Below are 23,383 nucleotides of genomic sequence, written 5' to 3'. Positions count from 1 at the left end.
TTGCCTGACAGGCTAAAGAAAGAAGGGAAAAAAAAAATCAAACCATTCCGATTTGCAGAATAGGCAGCACCGGACCCAATGATTGTGAAAAGCCTGATAGGTCAGTTTGTCTTTCTGGGAATTTTGAATGAATGGTAAACCACTTCTCACAGCTGGTTAATTACCTAATCCCTCAAACAGAGGATTAACATGCAAAGCTGGCAGTGGGGCTGTCCTTCACGAAGCTGGACGTGAACCAGGCCTATTCGCAAAGGTGTTTAGATCAAGATTCCCAGAAAGATCTTACAATTAATACCCATAAGGGCTTGTACCAATATACAAGACTGCCATTTGGGTTCTTGTCTGCCATGTTTCAGCAGAGGGGAGGGCATTTTGCAAGGTTTACCGCAGATGGCCATTTATCTAGATGACATCCTAATAACAGCAAACACTAATAACAAACACTAAGAGAATTTGGATATAGTCCCAAGGCATTTTTCCAAGGCAGGTGCATACCTATGAAGGGAAAAAAAAATGAGTGCTCTGGGTCCCCCAAGTGACCTACTTGGGCTACAGAGTTAACAAGACTGGGTTATACCCATTGGAAGATAAAGGGAGGATGATCAAAAAAAATGCTCCAGCTTTCACATCCAGTAGCTTAGGTTATTTCTTGGGCTGGTAAATTATTGCAGAAAGTTCATACATAACCTAGCCTCCATCCTGGCACCTTTGCATCAACTCCTTAAACAAAAAAGGATCAGCCTTGGAAATAGTCACATACAGCTGCAGCTTTCAGAGACGTGAGGAAACAGCTATAAGCACGACAGTGTGATTCCCAAGAAAGATCCGGTATTGACATGTGATGTCGCGCCAAACAACATCAACATACAGAGAGAGCACTGCAGCACACATCACCCACTGGTCTGGCAGGAAGAAGTCTAAACTTTGAAGGCAGGTTTAAAGAAACAGCCTCACTCAACACCAAACCTATTTGATTATAGGACCAAATGGCCCTATTTGATTAATGGACCATTCCTCATGCAACTACAGGGACAGGTCCCCATTAGCAACTCAGCTGGAGAAGACTTTCACCATACTGTTCTTTGCAGATAGAAAAAAAATCAACCCACCGTACGTGCTTCAACACAAAATAGTTGACAATTATTCACTGGCATATCTCACAGGGCAATTTCCTGATTGAATCGGTCTAGTTTTAAACATAAATAAAGCCAGGTGGCTCATTATCAAAAGTAATGGAGGCAGTTTTCATGGCAACACTTCTGCAGTCTCAATTCATGTACCAAACAGAACTCTCCTCTTATGTGGTATGAATGCTGGTTTTCCCTTTGAACTGGTATTCTTGCCAAGTTGTCCTGACAAAGTAAAGCAAAACTTTCAATAAATATATATCTTTTGTCAGCATTACTTATAATGTTATTAATCATGTATCTGTTCTGAAGTGCTATTAAATTTATCTAAAAGTATTTGCCTCAAGCGCAGTAAACTTTGCCAAAAGCCTTATTGAAATCCATATAGACTATGTCCCACATGATAGGCTACTCTGGAAGGTTAGATCGCATGGAATCCAGGGGGAGCTGGGAAATTGGATACACAATTAGCTTGATAGTTGGAAGCAGAGGATAATAGTGTCAGACTGGAGGCCTGTGACTAGTGGTGTACCTCAGGAGGTCAGTGCTGGGCCCATTGCTGTTTGTTATCGATATCAATGATTTGGATGAGAATGTAAAAAGTGTAATTAGTTTGCAGATGACACCAAAATAGGCTGTATAATGGACAATGAGGAAGTGATCAACTGGCGAAGTGGGCCAAGAAACAGCAAATGGAGCTTAATACAGATAAGTGTGTGATCTTGCATTTTTGAAAGTCAAATCAAGGTAGGAGTTTCACGGTGAATGGGCCTTAAAGAGTGGTGTGTAACAGAGGGATCTTGGAGTTCAGGTGCACGGTTTTCTGAAAGCAGAGAGTAGACAGGGCTGTGAAGGAGGCTTCTGGCACACAGGCCTATATCAGTCAGGGAATTGAGTAGAGAAGTTGGGAAGTTACGTTACAAGTTTTCAGAAGATTTGTAGTTCAGGTTGGGATTCTGGATGTAAGTTTGCTTGTTGAGTTGGAAGGTTTGATTTCATCACCATACTAGGTAACATCATCAGTTAGCCTCTGGTGAAGCACTGGTGGTATGGCCCGCGTTTTATTTATGTGTTTAAGTTTCCTTGGGTTGGTGATGTCATTACCTGTTCTTTTTCTCAGGGGGCGGTAAATGGGATCCAAGTCAATGCATTTGTTGAGTACGCTCCGGTTGGAATGCTATGCTTCTAGGAGTTCTTATGCATGTCTCTGTTTGGTTTGTCCTAGGATGGATGTGTTGCCCCAGTCAAAGTGGTGGCCTTCCTCATCTGGATGTAAAAGGTACAAGTGAGAGTGGGTCATGTCTTTTTGTGGGTAGTTGATGTTCATGTATCCAGGTGGCTAGCTTTCTGCCTGTTCATCCAATGCAGTGTTTGCTACAGTTCTTGCAAGATATTTTGTAAATGACATTAGTTTTGATTGTTACCTGTATAGGATTTTCCAAGTTCATTAGCTGCTGTTTTAGTGTGTTGGTGCATTTATGGACTACCATGATGCCAAGGGGTCAGAGTAGTCTGGCAGTAATTTCCGAGATGACTTTGATGTAGGAGAGAGAGAGGTTTTATCTGCTTGTTTGGGTTGGTTGCTGAGAAATCAGCGAACTGTGTTGATTTGGTACCCATTCTTTTTTAATACACTGTATAGGTGATTTCCCTCTGCTCTGCATAGTTCCTCTGTGCTGCAGTGTGTGGTGGCTCATTGAAACATTGTTCTAGGCAGCTCCATTTATGGGTGTTGGAATGATAGTTTCTGTAGTTCAATATTTGGTCCATATGTGTTGTTTTCCTGTAGACGCTGGCTGTTCGCTCTACTGTGACAACAAGGAATGACAGTTTGCTGTTGTTTTCCTTCTCTTTAGTGAATTTTATGCCAGTAAGGATATTATTGATGGTTTTGGAGGTTTTCTCTAATTTGTTTCATTTAGCAAGTACAAAGGTGTCATCCACGTGGCAGACCCAAAGTTTGGGCTGGATGGTTGGCAGAACTGTAACAAACACTACATTGGACAAACAGGCAGAAAACTAGCCACCAGGATACGTGAACATCAAATGGTCACAAAAAGACATGACCCACTCTCACTAGTATCATACATATGTATGAGGAAAGACACCATTTTGACTGGGACAACACATCCATCCTAGGACAAGCCAAACAGAGACATGCACGAAAATTCCTAGAAGCATGGCATTCCAACTGGAACTCTATCAACAAAAACATTGACTCGGATCCCCTTACTACCCCTGGAGAAAAAAGAACAGGAAATGACATCACCAACCCAAGGAATCCTACACACAAATAAAAAGCAGGTTATATCACTAGTACTTCACCAGAGGCTCACTGATGATGATACATAGTAGGGTAACAAAATGTCCGAAAACAAACCTTCCAGCTCAGCGAGCAACTTATATCCAGTTATGTTGCAGTTATACAGGATGTTAGTGAGGCTGCACTTGGAGTATTGTGTTCCGTTTTGATCAACTTGCTATAGGAAGGATGTTATTAAAGTGGAAAGAGTGCAGAAGAAATTTACAAGGATGTTGCCAGGACTCAAGGGTCTGGAGTTCTAGCTTGTCCAAACTCTCACTACAACTTTTTTCTTTAGGGCATAGGAGACTGAGGGGGGATCTTATTGACGTATATAAGGTCGTGAGAGGCATGGATAGGGTGAACATACTCAGTCTTTTTTCCAGGGTTAGGGAATCAAGGACTACAGGGCATCAGTTTAAGTTTAGAGGGGAAAGAATAAAAAGGAACCTGAGAGGCAACATTTTTACACAGAGGGTGGTACGCATTTGGAATGAGCTGCCAACAGAAAAGTGATTGAGGCGGGTACATTAACAACATTTAAAAAGGCATTTGGGCAAATACATGGACAGGAAAGGTCGAGAAGGATATGGGCCAAGTGCAGGGAAATGGGTTTAACGAGGATGGACATTTTAGTTGGCGTGGATCAGTTTGGGCTGAAGGGCCTGTCTCTATGCTGTAGGACTCTATGACTGTGTGAAAGTGTATGTGGACGGTAAGCTATCCAAATGTTGAATCCAGCTCCATGACCTGAATCAATATAGAGCATCTCATATTCACATCATACCACTGAAGATCACACCAATGGAAGGAGTGGGTTGACTGATCACTCAAAGAGAGACCATAAGAGCTTTGCTTTATTATATTAATTAGTAATAGATCATAATTAGAGGAAAGAGTACTGTTTCCAATCTATCGACTAGCATCTCAATGTTCACTTTGCTGACTTGAGGTTTTTCATTGGGGAGAAAGTGGTGAGTGAGAGTTCATTTTATAATTACTGAGGAAATAAAGCAAGTTTTAAAATCTTCTGCTCTCCTGATGAATGAAGAAAGTGATCAAGTCAGAACCATCTCTATTTCAGAACAGAGAGCTTTTCTCAGAGGGTTCCAGATGTTTGGCAATTGCTCAACTGATGTTCCCACTTCCTGAGCAGTTCCCATGGAATCAACACCAGGACCTCCATATGGCCCCAACGCACAATTCCATTGACATTTCAGCAATGACCGTCTTCCTATTGGACCAGGACCTTGTGATATATGGCCTCAATCTGTAATAGTTCCGAGGACAGTAAACACAATGCATTTTTTGAGACACGGACTCAGTTTATATGTATACACTGAGACAGGCCAGAAGTCAAAGTTACAGCTGGAAGCGGTCAGTCTTTTTTTCACCATGTTAACAAAGACTCATGTTAAAATGGCTTAATGCAAATGAATTACAGCAAAAGGAACTGTACAACTCAACAATACATTAGCATTTGGACAGTAGAAACACCAGAACAGCAAGAGCTTAATCTGTCTTGGACAAGATATTGCGATAAATGAGATTTTGTAACATCCCTCTATGGTCTAGGCTTTGACCTATAGTTCATCATCATTTAGACTCTGCAATGACTTTTCTGTCTAGTCTTTAAATCTACATACCTTGCCCAATATGTAGGAAATAGATTTCACTCAGCTCTAATGGGGGAATTGTAGGGAATTGATATAGAGTAGTTTAATCACTGGACTAGTATTCCAGAGGGGCAGGAAAATCAACATTTCGGGCAAAAACCTTCATTCCTGATGAAGGAATTTTGCCCTAAACATTGATTTTCCTGCTCCTTGGATGCTGCCTGACCTGCTGTGCTTTTCCAGCACCACTCTAATCTCCAGCATTTGCAGTACCCACTTTCGCTGAGTAGTCCAGATACAAAGGTAAATTTCTCAAGACCTGGATTTAAGTCCCACAGCAGCAGGTTATGATATTTCAATTTTATAACATTTAGACTTTTAAATTCCACATACTGATTGTTAAAAGAAGGAAATGTGACATATATGTGACCCACAGAAATGCAGATGACCCTTAACCGCCCTCTGAAATGGTCTTCAGAGCCACTTCAAAGTAGTAGTATTAAACCACAAAAAGGTCTCAAAAGAATGAAACCAGACAGCCTACCTGGCAGCACCTTTACACTGGAGAGGACAACAATAAACTCAGTCCTGTCAATGCTGAACTGTCTCACAGACCAGTCAAGCAACAGCCCAACAGTCATACTCCTGGAATCATACCTCTCAAATAATGTCCCCCTGGTTGGTTCAGAAGCAATAGAGGTGTTAGCACAGCAATATACAGTCAGGAGTGAGTTGCCTTGGGAGTCCTCAACATTGACTCTGCATCCCTATGAAGTCATTAAGTCAAACATTGACAAGAAAATCAGCTACTGCCTTCTTTCAGTTGATGGATCAGTACTCCTCTATATTGAATACCGCTGAGGAGAACAAGGATGCAGAATGGGGGACTTTAACGTCTATTACCAAGAGTGGCTTGCTCGCTCGTTGCGCAGCTGAGCGAACTGGTCAGGTCCTAAAGAACAGAGCTGCTAAACTGGGTCTGCAGCAAGTGTCGAGGGAACAGGCAACAAGAGGAAAAAAAACATACATGACCTCATCCTTACCAGTCTGCTGACTGCATCTGACAATGACAGTTTTGGTAAGAGTGACCACCACAATCCTGGCGGAGACAAAGTCCTACCTTTACATTGAGAATAACTTCCATTGTGTTGTGTGGCACTATGACCATGCTAAATGGCACAGACTTCAAACAGATCTAGCAAATTAAGACTGGACCTCCATGAGGCACTGTGGGCCATCAATGGCAGCAAAGTTACAATCAAACACTATCTGCAACCTCATGGCCCAGTATAATCCCCCACACCACCATTTTCATAATGTCTGGTGGACAGTCCATTTTAGCCTATCATAAAAGCTTTCTCCATCACAGATTGCAGTCTTTAGCTGATTTAACTCAGTGCATTGTGATATTAAGAAATGGTTGGAGACACTGGATACTCTAAAGGCTATGGGCCCTGACAATAATTTGGCAATAGTAATGAAAACACAAATGCTCTAACAGCAAGGCAGTGGCGTAGTGGTCACGTCACTGGACAGACAAATATTCTGGAGATCGGTGTTCAAACCCCACAACAGATGGTGAAACCTGAATTCAGTAAAGAATTGGAAATAAAAAGCTATCCTAATGGTGACCATGTAACCATCATTGGTTGTCTAATAATAAATTATGGTTCATTAACATCCTTTAGGGAAGGAAATCTACCATCTTTTATGTGACTCCATACCCTCAGTGACACAGTTAACTCTCATTTCCACTCTGAAATGATCTAACCAGGGTAGTTAGGAATGGACGGTAGTAATGCCCACATCTGATGACTATATTTTTCCAACAAATGTACAGCTACAATACTAAAATTACCAAGGTATGTCCACAGAAAACAGGACAAATCCAATCTGGCCAATAACTGCCCCAGTCTACTTTCAATCATCAGTGAAGTGATGGAAGGTGTCAGTGCTATCAAGCTGCACCTGCTCAGCAATAACCGAACACTTACTAAGAGTTAGGAGAAAGTGAGGACTGTAGATGCTGGAGAGTCAGAGTCAAAAAGTGTGGGGCTGGAAAAGCACAGCAGGTCAGGCGGCATCCGAGCAGGAGAGGCGATGTTTCGGGTATAGAGTTACCTATGAGTTAGTTCAGCTTTTGCTATAGTCAGTCATTACATCCTTGGTTCAAACCCAGATAAAAGAACTGAATTCCAGAGATGATGATTCCTGGCCTTTGGCATCAAATCCAGGCCTCCCAGTATGGTGTGATGACTTCCTGGCCTCTGGTAGCCATCTCCCAGTATAGTGTGGTGACCTCCTATAGTGGCCTCCCGGTGTGGGTGTAGTGGCCTCCCGGTGTGGCGCTCTCAGTCATGCGTGGCAGTCTAAAGTGATCCTCAAGATGAAGCCTTGTGCAGTCTGGAGCCAGGGCCTGTTGCAGACTGAAGGCTAGGTCCCAATGTGGTCCAGGTTGGAAGACTGTTGTTCTGAACTTTTATTTCTGCAACACTGGACATTTTTTCCTCTATTTTCTAAAATCTCATAACTAAAGAAGGTGTGCCTAGGTACCTAAGAAGGCGCTATAAGTGGCAACATACAGACTTTTCACTGTACTCATTGAGTCCAATTGACAATAAAGCTAATTCTATTTCTAAAGGTGAGGAGAGTGCGACAGACACACTGACATCAAGGCTGCACTTGACCAATTGTGACCTAGCAAAACTGCAATCAATAGGAATTAGTGGGAAAATTCTACACTACTTTGGGAGTCAAACTTCACACTTTGTCTCTATTGAAGGTCAGAACTGAATGTTGCCGATGACTGCACACAATGTTCAACTAAGTACAGGCAATAATGCTGGCACAGCCAGTGATGCCCAAGCTCAATGAATGAATTTTTTAGACAAAAAAAAGGGAATGGGCAGGCTGTAAAGGGCTTAGAGCGGGAGGTACTCCCCATCAGAATTTCCCATCTTTGACCTGCTTTCATAGTCACTATATTTATATGCCTGATCTAATTAATTGCCTGATCAGTGATGACCACCAGGATGTTGATAAAGTAAATGTTTTAGTGATGGGAATGCCACTGATGAGATTCTCTCTCGATCTCCAGGTGGTCAATGCTTGGTACTAGTGCAATACCAATGTTTCTTGCCACTTATCTGCCACAGCCTGAACGCTGCCCCAGTCTTGCTGCATGTGTTTACAAATTGATTCAAAATGTGAGGAGTTGCAAATGGTGCTGAACGTTGTTGGCTCATGATTGCACATCATTAATTCTGAATCTATGATGGAAGCAAGGCGAAATAACGGGGTTGAGCCTAAGATGCTATCTTGAAGAACTCCTGATGTGCTGGAACTGAGTTGATTGGCCTCCAATGACTAAAATCATCTTCTTTATTAGGATGTATAATCCCAGTCAGTGGAGAGTTTTCCCTCAACTCCCAATTACTCCAGTTTTGCCAGACTCCTTGATGCTACACTCAGTCCAATGTAACCTCTATCGAATGCCGTCATTGTCACCTTCCCTCTGGGGATCAGCTGTTTCCTCCACATTTGGATCAAGGTTGTAATGGAATTGAGGGCGGAGGACAGACAGACAGACAGACAGACAGACAGACAGACAGACAGACAGACAGACAATCTTCAATGTTTTACTGACTATTTTTTGTAAATTGTGTGCTGAACCTATGACAACAAAAAAGGAAGAAATACATTTAAGAAAAACGTGACTAGCCTAAAAGTTAAAGCAGTTGCTGCGTTAAAGAACAGCTGGAAGTAGGTTATCAACATGTTCACTTGGTTTAAAGGTCTGTTGTGGTTTTTTTCAGCATTTCAATGGTTTCTTTGCACTGATTTTGATTTGAGATTGCAAAAAAGATTCTTCCCATCAGGGACCATTAAATGTATCATTAATTGATGCTTGCCAGGAAACCATGTAGACATTTAATTATAACAGTCAAGTCAGGAAATCCTTGCCTGAAGTCAATTACACTGCTCCTGGTGGGATAATGTCTGAATATACACACACATACACACACACTCACCCACAAATTCTTATTTAAACCATTTAAAATTGGCTCCACTGACAAACCCAATAGTTCAGAAAGTGAATAATTGAGTCATACGGTATCAAAACTCTCAGATTTAATCCCTGATGTTACTGAGTTAGATGATGTGAAAGGGTGGGGGAGGGGTGGGCTGTTTAACAATTGACCCCAGTATCCCTATATGTTAAGGGCAACCAAACATGTATGGAATGAATTGAAGCACTGACAACATTGCAGAGAGAATACGGACAAATTGTTAATTAAACGTAAAAAACTATCATTGTGTAGACAGAGAGTCCGGTACTGGGAATGTGGAACCATCCTGTTGCATGGAATGAGCTCACGAGAACTCCCTCTCGACATTTAGTCACGTCTTTGTGAGGAAATTATGCAACAGGCACTGTTACAAGGCCAGATTTACTTGTAATGCCCAGAAGATAGGAAGTGAGAGATTCTAAATAGTTATTTTTAAATGATATCATCTTGCTTAAGTTCCTTTTTTTAAACAAATGGACTTTTGCTAGGTTCTTGTCCACCGAATACAGAGGGGGCAAGTTGACTGTTTTATATAAATGTTCAGCAGTTACCAGACCAAAAGTGGACTCAGCAACTCCTTAGAATGTCACATTTCCCATTTGTGTGAACATTCCTGTGAAGTCAACAAAAGAATCTCAGATGATATGACTCTTAAACCAGTTTGGTTTAAAAAGAAAATCACTAATACTCACTCTACTTGACCTGATGATGGCCCCTCAGTTATCCCATTCACGGACATGAATCAATACAGAATCTCTGAAACGTTGCTAAAATTTCTGGTTTTGATTCACTGACATCTTTAGTTGGAGTGTTCGTAACACCAGAAAAGAACTCATAAGCAGTTTCAGGCTTAGCTAACCTCTGCCTGTAATTTCAATCTTGATGGAATACAAAGTGGGAAAGTGTGAGGTTATGTACTTCAGTAGGAAGAATAGGGGCATAGAATATTTTCTAAATGGAGAAAGGTGTCAAAAAATCTGAAGCACAAAAGGGACTTGGGACTCTTAAGGTTAACAAGCAGGTTCAGTTGGCAGTTAGGAAGGCAAATGCAATGTAAGCATTCATTTTGAAAGGGTTAGAATACAACAGCAGGGATGATTTGGAGAAGCCAATGCTGGACTGGGGTGGACAAAGGTAAAAGTCACACAGCACCAGGTTATAGTCCAACAGGTTTATTTGGAAGCACTAGCTTTCGGAGCACTGCCTCTTCATCAGGTGGGTTGTGTGATGAAGGAGCAGCATTTCGGAAGCTAGTGCTTCCAAATAAACCTGTTGGGAGTATAACCTGGCGTTGTGTGATTTTTAACAGCAGGGATATAAATGCTGAACATTTATATAAAACAGCTAAGGCTGGATAAGGCTCTGGTCAGACCACATTTGGAGTATTGTGAGCAGTTTTGGGCCCAGTATCTAAAGAAGGATGTGTTGGCCTTGGAGGGGTCCAAAAGTAGTTTACAAGAATAATCCCAGGAATGAAGGGCTTGTCATATGAAGAGCGGTTGAGGACTCGGAGTCTGCACTCAATGGAGTTTAGAGGGATAAGTGGGGATCTCATTGTAATTTACAGAAAACTGAGAGGCCTGGGTGGACTGGACATGGAGAAGATATTTCCACTAATAGGAGACACTAGGACCCGAGGGCACAGTCTCTGAGTGAAGGGACAATGCTTTAGAATTGAGATAAGGAGGACTTTCTTTGGCCAGAGGGTGGTGAATCATTGCCGCAAAAGGCTGTGGAGGCCAAGTCATTGAGTGTATTTAAGAGAGAGGAGGTTATGTTCTTGATTAGTCAGGGGGATCAAAAGGTTTCAGGGAAGAGGCAAGAGAACAGGGTTGAGAAACATCAGCCTTGATCGAATTGTGGAGAAAACCCAAATGGGCCAAATGGCCTAATTCTGGTTCAATATTTTATTATGGTCTCTCTCAATAGTCTGATTTCTGGAAAGAATTCCATTCCAAATAGCTACAACACTGGCACCAATGTGAAAAATAACCTTGGTGTGTCTTATACATAAAAAGCAGGACAAATTCAACTCAGCCAATCAATGCCTCATCAATCTACTCTCGATTATTAGTAAAGTGATGGAAGGGATCATCAACAGTGCTTATCAAGCAGCATGTGCTCAGCAAAGCCCAGTTTGGCATGTTCTGAGGAAGGCTCACTGGGTCAGAAATGTTAACGCTGATTTCTCTCCACAGATGCTGCCAGACTTGTTGAGCTTTTCCAGAAATTCGTGTTTTTATTTTTGTATCAAGAAAAGGCAAGGGTAAGGACAGTGGCCAACTGGACTAAGTTAAAAATCACAACGCCAGGTTATAGTCTAATGGATTTAATTGGAAGCACTAGTTTTTTGAGCGTGGCTCCGTCATCAGGTGGTTGTTGGACTAACACCTAGTGATGTCATTCAGTCCTCATTTCTAATCAAAGATTATTTCATATATATAAATCTCTGATTCTACATTATTCTTATATAGTTAATGTTTTTAATAGGAGGGGGTTAGGGTTAGTTGGAGCACAGGGGATGCTCCAAAGTTTGTCCAAGATTGACTCAGAGGCAGGAAGCAAAGAGAAACAGGCTAAAGGTGTTTTTGAGACCATCAGGTTGTTTCCAGGAGCTCCACACCACTAAGCACTGAATCCTTCCGGTTTGTATATCTATCAATGAGCTGGACTAGAATAAGTCATGAATGAGAAATTCTCCAATGATACTTGCTTGGTCATGACAAAAAGTTGTAGACTGCAGGAAGACATCAATGGAGTAGCAAGATGAACAGAACAGTGGCAAATAGAGTTCACGTTGGAGAAGTGAGGGATAAAGCATTTGAGGCTAACAAGATAAGGAAACACAATAAATGGGAAGAAACTGAGAAGTATAGAGGAACAGAGAACTTGAAATACACATTCACATAACCTGTGAGGCATAAAATACAAAAGCTGAGAGGTTATGCTCAAATTGTATAAAACTCTAGTTAGTTCACAGATGGAATACTGTGTGCGACTCTAGTCTCTGTGCTGTAGGAAAAATATGATTTTACTATAAATGACACAGTAGAGGTTTATGAGGATGTTGCCTCCACTGGAGAATTGAGCTTTGTGTAAAAATTAAATAGTCTGGAGTTATTTTCTTTGGAACAGAGGATACTGAAGGGGAAATTGAATTGCAGAATGAAACATCGAGGGCTGTAGTCACAGTAGGTAGAAAGAACCCAAGAGATCCTAGTTGCCTGAGAGATGGCCTTAATGTCTTATATCTGCACAACACCACATCTCAAAATGATTCCAGTTTCAATCAGATTTTTTAATCAACCAAGCTACGGAAATAACTGAAGAATATGAGCAGGCAGAAAATATTTAAATATGCATCTTACAAAACACAAATGGTTCAAATGTATATTCAATAAAAACCTCTGAACAATGCCAAGAAGGATCAACCTGCTCGATAAGAAAAGATGTGCATTCTTGCTTTGGTATAAACCTGATATGAGGCCACTGGGTAGTCACACAATCACCCTTTCCCGTACATCCCACACTTACCTTCAGCACAAAGGTGTTGTCCTTATCAGGCATTTCTAGCGGCATTGTAGTCCTGACCTTGACAATTGCAGAGAGTGGGATGCTGACTCTGGGCTTGGTAGACTGTTAAAGAAAGGCTCAGGTCATTATGTGTCACCAATCACTTCAAAGCATCTAGCAGAGTTCAGACACTGACCAAGTAATTCTTCTCTAGGTAGTCCTTGAGACATTACAGGAAAGCTCAAGCCAGATTATCTGAACAGAGTTACCCACCATCCATACAGAGTCATAGATAAAGGGGCCTTCCCAAAACATCAACTCTCTTGCTCCTCAGACACTGCCTGACCTGTTGTGCTTTTTCCAACACCATATTATCTATCCATGTAGATAAAATTCACATAACACCAGGTTATAGTCCAACAGGTTTATTTGGAAGTGCTAGTTTTCAGAGTGCTGCTCCTTCGTCAGGTGACTAATGGGGCAGTACCATAGGACACAGAATTTAAAGCACAAGATCAAAGTGTCATAAAATTGATGTGATATTTTTAACAAACCTAGATTTCTGTTAAGTCTTAATCACTTAGAATGGGGATGCAGCTTATAATTATAAACCTTAAGTTATCTCAAAAATGTGAGTTGAAAGAGGTTCTGGGATTTACAGATTAATGAATCGAAACCTGCAACCCATTCCATATGATTAAGACTTCACAGCAATCTAGGTTTGTTCAAAACATCACATCAGTTTTATGTAACTTAAAATTTATAGTGAACAATCAATATCCAATGATCCTGCCCCGCTAGCTACCTGATGAAGGAGCAGCACTCTGAAAACTTGTGCTATCAAATAAACCTGTTGGACTATAACCTGGTATTGTGTGATTTTTAACTTTGGCCACTCCAGTCTGACACTGGTACCTCCATATCACGACTTCCATATGGAATCAAACAGCATGGAAACAGACCCTTTGGCCCAACTCGCCCATGCTGGCCAGGATTCCTGAACTGAACTAGTCACATTTGCATACATTCCACCCATATTCCTCTAAACCCTTTCCTAATAACGTACCTGTCTAAATGTCTTTTAAAATATGTTGTAATTGTACTCAGCTCTACCACTTCCACTGCCAGCTCATACATGTCATACTTCAGAATTTTAAATCAGTTCAATTTTATTTCATCCTACTTTGTCACTTTCATCGTTTTCCCTGTTGTCCAGCCAGAATTGAGACTGAAAGATCCTTAATACAACAGGAGAATCTCCGGTCATATCAGGCAGACCAGAAATCCTGGCCACAATCAGATCAGCCTTTGAATGGAAGGGCAGGCTCAAGAAGAAAAATGGCCTAATTCTTTTTCAATTTCTTACATCTTCTTGATCACAAATGTCAGCTCGGATATCGTCACCATTTCCACCAACATCACTGTGTCACATCAGAGAGGAGTGTTGATTGACTCTCTCCATCTGTCAGTGGTCAGACAGCAATCTTGCTGATATGATAGCAGTTTATCCATTATCAATGGACAAGAAAATGGATTGGAGTGGAACAGGGTTTGATTCTCTGTTACAGGTTTTGAGCATGAAAAATTTACATACGACATCCTCACATACTGTACTTGTTTCTCAAAACTTCTCATTTGTAATCAATTTAGAAAGAGTTAAAAAAAAGCATTGTAACTATATGCACGTGTTTGATTTGAAATGATGTTTGTTTGACTTTTCAGTGTTGTTCAGTTCTATGATGGAGATGCAATATTAGTATACTAGGGATTGCAAAGCCCGTGATCATGTTCTGGAGTTAGCAACTGGGATATCATGCAAACTACTGTTGTAAAACCTCTAGTCGGTGTCCTTGCACTGGATGGATTACTGTCAACCTGTCATCCTGCATAGATTTATTAAACTAAATCAGATAATAATAAAAACATAGTTGTAAAAAGGAATGTGACAGCATTGGAAGGGGAAACTGGTTAATGAATAGTAAACTGAATGCTATGATTAACGAATGGTTTTCAGATTGGACCTGTGGAAGCAGTGATGTTCCAGAGTCAGTTCTGCAATCTCTTAATACATTTAAAAACAATTTGCATTTGGACCTAGAAATATATCAAATTGGCAAATCCACCAAAAAAAATGTAAAAAAAGAAACAGAAAATACTGGAAATGCTCAGCGTGTCTGGTAACATCTGAATATTAACTGTTTCTCTCTCCAAAGTCAAAGATTTTTCATCAGAACCAGTTGAATTCTTTCTGATGAAAGAGCCTTGACCTAAAACATTTATTTTGTTTCTTTTTTCACTGCTGCTGAGTTTATTCACTATTTTCTATTTTCCTTTTTAATTTGCAGCCTCCTCAGTACTTGGCTTTTGCTTTAGATTAGATTACTTACAGTGTGGAAACAGGCCCTTCAGCCCAACAAGTCCACATCGACACGCAATCCACCCAGACCCATTACCCTACATTTATCCCTTCACCTAACACTATGGGCAATTTAGCATGGCCAATTCACCTAACCTACACATTTTTGGTCTGTGGGAGGAAACCGGAGGACCTGGAGGAAACCCACGCAGACACGGGGAGAATGTGACATGTGACATGATTACGGAGTTGTATAGGTGATGACGAGTTCAAGGAAGTTATACAGCACTGAAGCAGTCCAACCAGTCCACGATGACTGTTCCCAAACTAAAGTAGTCCCATCTGCTTGCGTTTGGGCCGTATCCCTCCATCCTTTCTTATTCATGAACTCATCCAAAAGTCTTTTAAACATGGTAACCATACCCGAATCCACTATCTATTCTGGCAGTTCATTCCCCATGCCAACCACTGTAAAAAAAGTTGCTCCCTTTTTAAATCTTTCCGCTCTCACCTTAAAAAATATGCTTAGTTTTGAACTTGCCCACCATAGGGAAAAGGCCCTCGTCATTCACCTTATCTAAAAGTCACAAACAGGTTAGTAATTCAAGAAGCTTACATTCAGGATGATTCAGGCAGGTAACATTTAATTAGTATGCAAGAGGTGGGGGCAGAGGATCTATTTTGGGAGAAAGAATAAAGAGAGGAAACATGCACTAAATGGTAAAACTGAGGAAGGAATTAAGGAGCAAAGTGACTGGAGAGCTCAGTTACCTAATCTTTGTAAGTGGGAGAAGTTGACAAAGCTGTAAAATAAATGATACATAGTAGAAATCTTATCAATAGAGATATAGAATTTAAACCCTGAACAAATATTCAGCATTTGTTAGACTGCAGTGTAAATGGTTACTGGCATCTTACATCAGGGAATGGGGAAGGTTGTTGAGAGGATGCTGGGTGGAGTCACTAAAGTAATGCTGGGGATCGCAGGCTTTATTTTCAATGGGAGACTGGAACTTTTCACATTACAGCAGGCAAAGAAGACTAAAAATTAAAAAAAGGACAACAGACAATAATAGATAATAAGAATAAATTGGGATCTAATATACAGTGGAGTGCAAAAATGTTCATAAATATTCGTGGGCAGCACAGTGGCTTAGTTAGCACTGTTGCCTCACAACACCAGGGACCAGGGCACGATTCCATCTTTGGATGACTGTGCGGAGTTATACGTTCTTCCTGCATCTGTGTGGGAAGAGGTTTGGTCTAGGGTGGGGTGTAGAACCTGAAGGAAGTTACAGAGATGGGGCTGGAAGAGATCACACAAATTGGGTGTCGAGGCTGGAGGAGCTTATAGAGATAGGGAGGGGCATACTGGCAGGGGGAGGTTTGAGTTAGGAAGGTGTTTATGGGGCTGGAGGAGATTACAGAAATCCGGGGGTTGGGGGGAGGCTATAGGTGCTGTTGAAGATTACAGAGGATGGGAAGAGTGTCAAGGCAGTGAGTTTCCTCCAACAGTCCAGGTTGGGTGGATTGGCCATACTAAATTGCCCAGGATGTCCAGTCACATGGAGGCTAGGTGGGTTAGTCATAGGAAATGTTGGGTTACTGGGATAGGGTGGGATACTCTTTGGAGGGTTACTGTGGACTTGATGGGCTGAATGGACTGTTTCCACACTGTAGGGATTCTATATTATTGATATATTATGAGAAAGGGCCAGACTGATGAGGGATCAAAAGGAGATGAACTTATGGACACAGATTTCATAGCAAAACTACCTGTAATACATTAGCTATGAATGTTTTATTAATGCAAATTCACTGTAACACGATTGATGAATTGGGGACACTGTTGGCAAAGTGTGAACTTTTAAAACGTGTGTTGTCTGTAACGTGAGTATATTGCCAACACTAAGCACTGGTTCTAAAGCACGGATTTGCACAAGAATGCAACCATCACGTTATCGAGCTACCTGCAAATGAATACTGTGTATCTGTTTTAAAGCAAAAGGATGTTGCCAATGTATCAATAATGGAATTGTAGAGACATTTTATATAATTTTAAAAAACAAAAAGAGGAGCAACTTGATGCTCGGCAGCATTCAAAATGGAATCATTCACAGATCCAGTTGTGATGCATTTTAGGTATCTGAAGGATGGAAGGGTGGAAATTCTACCTCGACAATTGATATGGGGTGGTGTCAGATCCCTGGAGGACTGTAAATGTTAAAGATGGGCAAAGGGATAAACCCAGCAATTAATGGCTAGTTAGCCAATTTGTCAATGTTAGGGAAACTTTCAGTGTCAATAACCAAAGAGAAAATCAACTGTTTAGTTTAGTACATGACAGCTTGCACAAATTTATTAAAGTCAAATCATATTTAACCGATGATAAACTAATGGACAGAGTTGGTCAGAGTTGTGAGTTGATATTGTGTGTATGAACTTTCAAAATCAGAAACCTGGAGCAAGAGTAGGCCATTTGGCCATGTGAGACTGCTCAATCATTCAACATGATCATGGCTAATTAATTATCTAACGTCATGGTCCCACATTCTTCCCATTTCTTTGATGTCTTTAATATCTAAGAATTTCTTGAATATATTCAGTGACTTGGCCTTCACAGCCTTCAGTGGGAGAGAGTTCCATAGATTCACTACCCTCTGAGTGAACAGATTTTTCCACAGCTCAGTCCTAAATTGCCTACTCTTGTATCCAGAGAGTCTCCATCCCAGTTCTAGACTCAGTTAGGAAAAGGGTCCTTCCTGCACCTCGTCTGTCTGGTTCCATTAAAATTTTATACAATTCAAGCAGATCCCCTTTTATTCTTCTAAACTCTAGTGAATACAGGTCGAGTCAAACCAATCTCCCCTCAGACAAAACTGCCAATTCCCTGTATCAGCTCAGTGAATCTCTGCGACATTCCCTTCACGGCAAGTACAAACATCTTGACCATGGAATTCCTATGGTGTGGAAACAGGCCATTCCGCACATTGGGTCCACACCAACCCTCCAAAGAGCATCCCATCCAGACCCACCACCCCCACCTATCCCTGTAACATGGCATTTCCCATGGCTAAATCTATCTCACCTAAATCTATCCCTTGACACTATGGGCAATATAGCTTGGCTAATCCACCTAACCTTTGGATTACACAACTTTGGACTGTGGCAAGAAACAGAAGCACCCGAAGGAAACCCTTGCAGACAGAGTTTGCAAACTCTACATAAACAAACACCTAAGGATGGAATCGAACCTGGACCCCTGTCACTGAGGCCGCAGTGCTAACACTGTCACCATATTCCTCGTCTAATAGCCAACTTCTGCTAGCTGTTAGATGAAATGTCTATAGAACCATTTTGATGAGGAACAGCCTTCAATTAATTTCCAGGTCCTGCCTCACAAATAAACAAAAAGAGTGTTTGGTCTGTTATTCTAACACAAGCGGTCACCCACACTCCAAAAATTCAACTTTAACTCACCAAAATTAACAAAAGAAGAAAATAAAAATAATTTATTAACAACATTTAAAAAGCATTTGGATATTATGGAAAGGATTAGAAGTATATGGGCCAAGTGCAGGGAAATGGGATTAGCGTGAATGGACATTTTGGCCAGCATGGACCAGTTTGGGCTGAAGGGCCTGACTTCATGCTGTAGGATTCTATGACTCCAATGAAAAATCAGTGTGGATTCTAACAATGAATTAAATGGTACAATTTCAAATGAGAGGCAGAAACATATATGCAAAACAATTTGAGACCGTAGTTTAAAAAAAAGGATCTTTTGTACCATAAAAAGGTGTCACTGGTACTCTTCAGAACAAATCTCTATCGCCCTGTCGATCCCCATAGGTACTGAAGCTTAAAGGCTCCCTTGCCAGTTGTGGTATTTTTCATTTTCCAGACAATAAATGAATTATGTGCAGGTGAAGAGTCACAGAATGTTAAAAAGAGACAGCTTCTGCATAAATAAGATGAAATGCCACTGTTAATCTGTTACTGAGCTGGCAAATAAAACTGTGATAGCTATCAACAGCACTTGATGGGAATGCTTAAGTCTATGAGGACATCATTCTCTGTAGGCTTTTAAATTGTAGTAAAAAGGTGAACAAAGGAGGCACTGTTTAATCCAGCAAGATTTTCACAATAGCCCAATCTTAGCTTTCATGCAGTATTGAGGAATTATGAATTCTCCAGTCAACACTGTGTCTATGAACAGTTCTGAAGAATACCTATACTATACATTGCTGTACATAACAACATACCAGAACTTTGTGACTGAAAATAATTGAAGCCACTCTGGAAAAGCCAGAGAATAGAGTGCCTTCTATCATTAACAGAGTCAAAGTGAACATTATCACAGCTAGGATAGTCCAAAAATACACACTGGTCTTGTTCTCGACAGAAGGAGCTTCAATCCATACTGGACAAGCTTCCCGGGACTATTTCTATGTCAACTTGCCACTTTTGTTGAGGAACAGTTTTGTTGATTTATCTGCATTTCCCAAGGAAAAATCAGCTTTTCTGTAATTGCTTGTTAGAGAGATTTCAATCAGATCAGTTTTAATATTGGGCTGAAGATATTGTGCCATATCAGGGAAGGGAAAGGTAACCTGGACACTTTACTCCAAGAGACAGTCACACCCCTCAAATTAGGTCATTGAATCTTGGTCTATGATTAGCAACAGGAAAGGTGCGATTATAAGTGAGGCAGGTTTGGGGACCCAATGAGCAGTTCTCAAAGAGCCTCAGTCCCTGCAATTATCCAAATGTGACGAGGTTCTTGCATCCTGTGAGGATGAGAGTGGGGATTGCTGTGACAATGAGTGAACTGACAATGGTACTGTGGTACAGTGGGGGCAGGAAACAGGAATGCAGTAGTGGTAGGGGGACAGTATAAATTAGGGAGATAGATATTGCTGTCTGCAGTAATGGGCATGAGTCCTGAATGCTGTATTGCCTGCCTTGTGCCAGGGTTAAGGACATCTCCTTGGGAACTGGAGAAGAATTTGGAGCAGGAGGGGAGAGATCCACTTATTGTCCTCCACATTGGTTAGGGTTACAAATGAGGTTTTGCTGAAACATTTGGAACATTTAGTCAGGAGCTAATCTAAAATGCAGATGGTAATCTCCAGATTATGACCTGAGCAACAGTAAATAAAATATAAGGAGATAAAGATATGGCTTAAAGGCCATATGGGTTTCAGTTCATAGGGCACTGGCACAGAAGAGTCTGCACTGACATTAGTCCCATTTTGCCACACTGTACCAATAGACTTGAATGTTATGATATTTTGAGTGCTCACCTATGTACGTTTTAGAAGGTTGGGAGGTTTCCCACCTCAACAACCTTTCCCAGACAGTGTATTCCAGGTTCCCACCAAGCTCAAATCTCCTCTAAATCTGCTTATAATTATGCCCCTTTGGATTGATCCTTCAACTAAGCTGCTTCCTATTCACCCTGTTCATGTCCCACAATCTTATACAGCTCTATCAAGTCCCCACCAACCTCCTTTGCTCCTAATAAATTAATCCGAGCTTATTCAGTCTTTCCTCATAGCTAAACCACTCCATCCCAGGCAACATCCTGGTGAATCTCCTCCACACTTCCTGAAGTATTATCACATCCTTCAAAGAGTGTGGTGACCAGATCTGCACACAAGCTGCGGCCTAACTCAAAGTATTGTACAGCTCCATCTCCCTGCTCTTATAATCTATGCCTTGATTTATCAGCAGCCTCAAGGAAGAAGTTTGGCTTGGTAAGGTCATCTCAGTTTGACATCCTGACGATCCGCAAATCCTCGAGTACCAGACTGTGTGACATGATCCCACAGACAGCGTAGCGTCCCAATCAGTCCTGCTCTCTATCATGGAGGCCTTAGATGACAGCATGCAGGAGAGACTTGTGACGATGCAGTCACTTTAAAAAGGTTATTTTGTCCTTGGCTTTTTTTGAAGAGAGGTCATTTGAGTGGGAGCAGCGGCCGAGGAAAAACGAACCCGGGAGACTACAGCTAGGGTAAGACAGTTTGTTTCAAAATTACTTACCTGTAGCGGGCAGCGGAAGTGAGGTTGGAGCGCATAGCTGGGCGGGAAGGCAAGTGATTAGTATTTGAGTGGGTGTGTTCTAGACCCCAGGTCCTACTTCCGTAGGGCCTCCCTCCCACCCTCCTCCTCTAACCTAACTTTAAAGTCCACAGGTTATTGACTCAGTGTTCTTGTTTTTGGAGACAGTGTACAGTCATGGCAGCGCAGGCGGTGGAATGTTCCTCCTGCAGGATGTTTGAGGTAGGGGTGACCACCGATACTCCTGCCGACTTCGTCTGCAGGAAATGCAGTCAGATCCTGATCCTCACCGAACGAGTTAGGGAACTGGAACTGGAGCTGGATGAGCTGAGGATTATTCGAGAGGCTGAGAGGGTGATCGATAGAAGCTACAGGGACATAGTTACGCCGGAGAACAGAGGTAGCTGGGGAACAGTTAGAGGTGGGAAGGGGAAGAAGCAGGCAGTGCAGGGTTCCCCTGTGGTCGTTCCCCTAAAAAATTAGTATACAGCTTTGGAAACTGTTGGGGGGGACAGCCTTGCAGGTGTAAGCTGCAGTGAAGGGGTCTGTGGCTCTGAGATTCAGAAGGGAAAGGGGGAGAAGAGGAGAGCGCTAGTTATAGGGGACTCTCTAGTTAGAGGGACGGACAGGCGGTTCTGTGGACATGGGCGAGACTCTCGGATGGTTTGTTGCCTCCTGGGTGCTAGGGTCCGAGACATCTCGGACCGTGTCTTCAGAATCCTTAAGGGGGAGGGTGTGCAGCCAGAAGTCGTGGTACACATTGGCACCAACGACATAGGTAGGAAGAGGGGTGGGGAGGTCATTCAAGAGCTCAAGGAGTTAGGCTGGAAGCTAAAAGCTAGGACAGACAGAGTCGTCATCTCTGGGTTGTTGCCGGTGCCACGTGACAGAGAGGCAAAGAATAGGGAGAGAGTGCAGTTGAACACGTGGCTGCAAGGATGGTGTAGGAGGGAGGGCTTCAGATATTTGGACAATTGGACTGCATTCTGGGGAAGGTGGGACCTGTATAAACAGGACGGGTTGCACCTGAACCAGAAGGGCACCAATATCCTGGGGGGTAGGTTTGCTAGCACTCTTCGGGGGGGTTTAAACTAATTTGGCAGGGGGATGGGATCCGGACTTGTAGTCCAGCAAGTAAGCTAGCTGTGTGTCAGGATGTCCAAGACTGTAGGGAGGCTGTGGAGAAGGTAGCACTGACAGGGACTACTTGCGGACGCAGAGATGGGCTCAAGTGCGTATACTTCAATGCAAGGAGTATCAGAAATAAGGTGGGTGAACTTAAGGCGTGGATCGGTACCTGGGACTACGATGTTGTGGCCATCACGGAAACATGGATAATATGAGGGACAGGAATGGCTGTTGGAGGTTCCTGGTTACAGATGTTTCAGTAAGATTAGGGAGGGTGGTAAAAAAGGAGGGGGGGTGGCATTGCTAATTAGAAATGGTATAACGGCTGCAGAAAGGAAGTTTGAGGGGGATCTGCCTCTGGAGGTAGTATGGGCTGAAGTCAGAAATAGGAAAGGTGCAGTCACCTTGTTGGGTGTTTATTATAGGCCCCCCAATAGCAGCAGAGATGTGGAGAAACAGATTGGGAAACAGATTTTGGAAAGGTGCAGAAGCCACAGGGTCGTAGTCATGGGCGACTTCAACTTCCCAAATATTGATTGGAAGCTCTTTAGATCAAGTAGATTGGATGGGGCGGTGTTTGTGCAGTGTGTCCAGGAAGCTTTTCTAACGCAGTATGTAGATTGTCCAACCAGAGGGGAGGCCATATTGGATTTGGTACTCGGTAATGAACCGGGACAAGTGGTGGGCTTGTTAGTGGGTGAACATTTTGGTGATGGTGACCACAATTCTGTGACTTTCACCTTGGTTATGGAGAGAGATAGGTGCGCACAACAAGGAAGTTTTTACAATTGGGGGAAGGGAAATTACGATGCTGTAAGACAGGATTTGAGGAGCATACGTTGGGAGCATAGGCTGTCAGGGAAGGATGTGGTGGAAATGTGGAACTTTTCCAAGGAGCAGATACGACGTGTCCTTGATATGTATGTACCGATCAGGCAGGAAAGAAATGGTCGTGTGAGGGAGCCTTGGTTGACGAGGGAGGTTGAATGTCTTGTAAAGAGGAAGAAGGAGGCTTACATAAGGTTGAGGAAACAAGGTTCAGACAGAGCAGTGGAGGGATACAGGATAGCCAGAAGGGACCTGAAGAAAGGAGAGCTAAGAGAGGGCATGAAAAATCCTTGGCGGATAGGATCAAGGATAACCCCAAGGCATTTTATGCGTATGTGAGAAACCTGAGAATGACGAGAACGAGGGTAGGTCCGATC

At 42.2% G+C, this 23,383-nt stretch overlaps 1 protein-coding gene across 8 annotated transcripts in view; it reads right to left on the bottom strand.

The window, feature by feature from the left end:
- LOC140491294 (SH2B adapter protein 2) overlaps positions 1–23,383 on the bottom strand; it is a 125,338-nt gene that overhangs the window by 43,554 nt on the left and 58,401 nt on the right. For all 8 annotated transcript variants that reach the window (XR_011963275.1, XM_072589280.1, XM_072589282.1 and 5 more), the window contains one exon: positions 12,650–12,751. Coding sequence is in view for 7 of the 8 variants with exons in the window: in XM_072589280.1 (XP_072445381.1) it covers positions 12,650–12,751 (102 nt within the window). In the remaining variant the exon portion in view is untranslated. The remainder of the gene's footprint in view (positions 1–12,649; positions 12,752–23,383) is intronic.

Source organism: Chiloscyllium punctatum, chromosome 19, assembly GCF_047496795.1.
Source record: "Chiloscyllium punctatum isolate Juve2018m chromosome 19, sChiPun1.3, whole genome shotgun sequence".
In the NCBI taxonomy this organism is placed as follows: Eukaryota; Metazoa; Chordata; class Chondrichthyes; order Orectolobiformes; family Hemiscylliidae; genus Chiloscyllium; species Chiloscyllium punctatum.
Note: the sequence above shows the minus strand (reverse complement) of the source record. Positions and strands in the feature narration are given on the sequence as shown.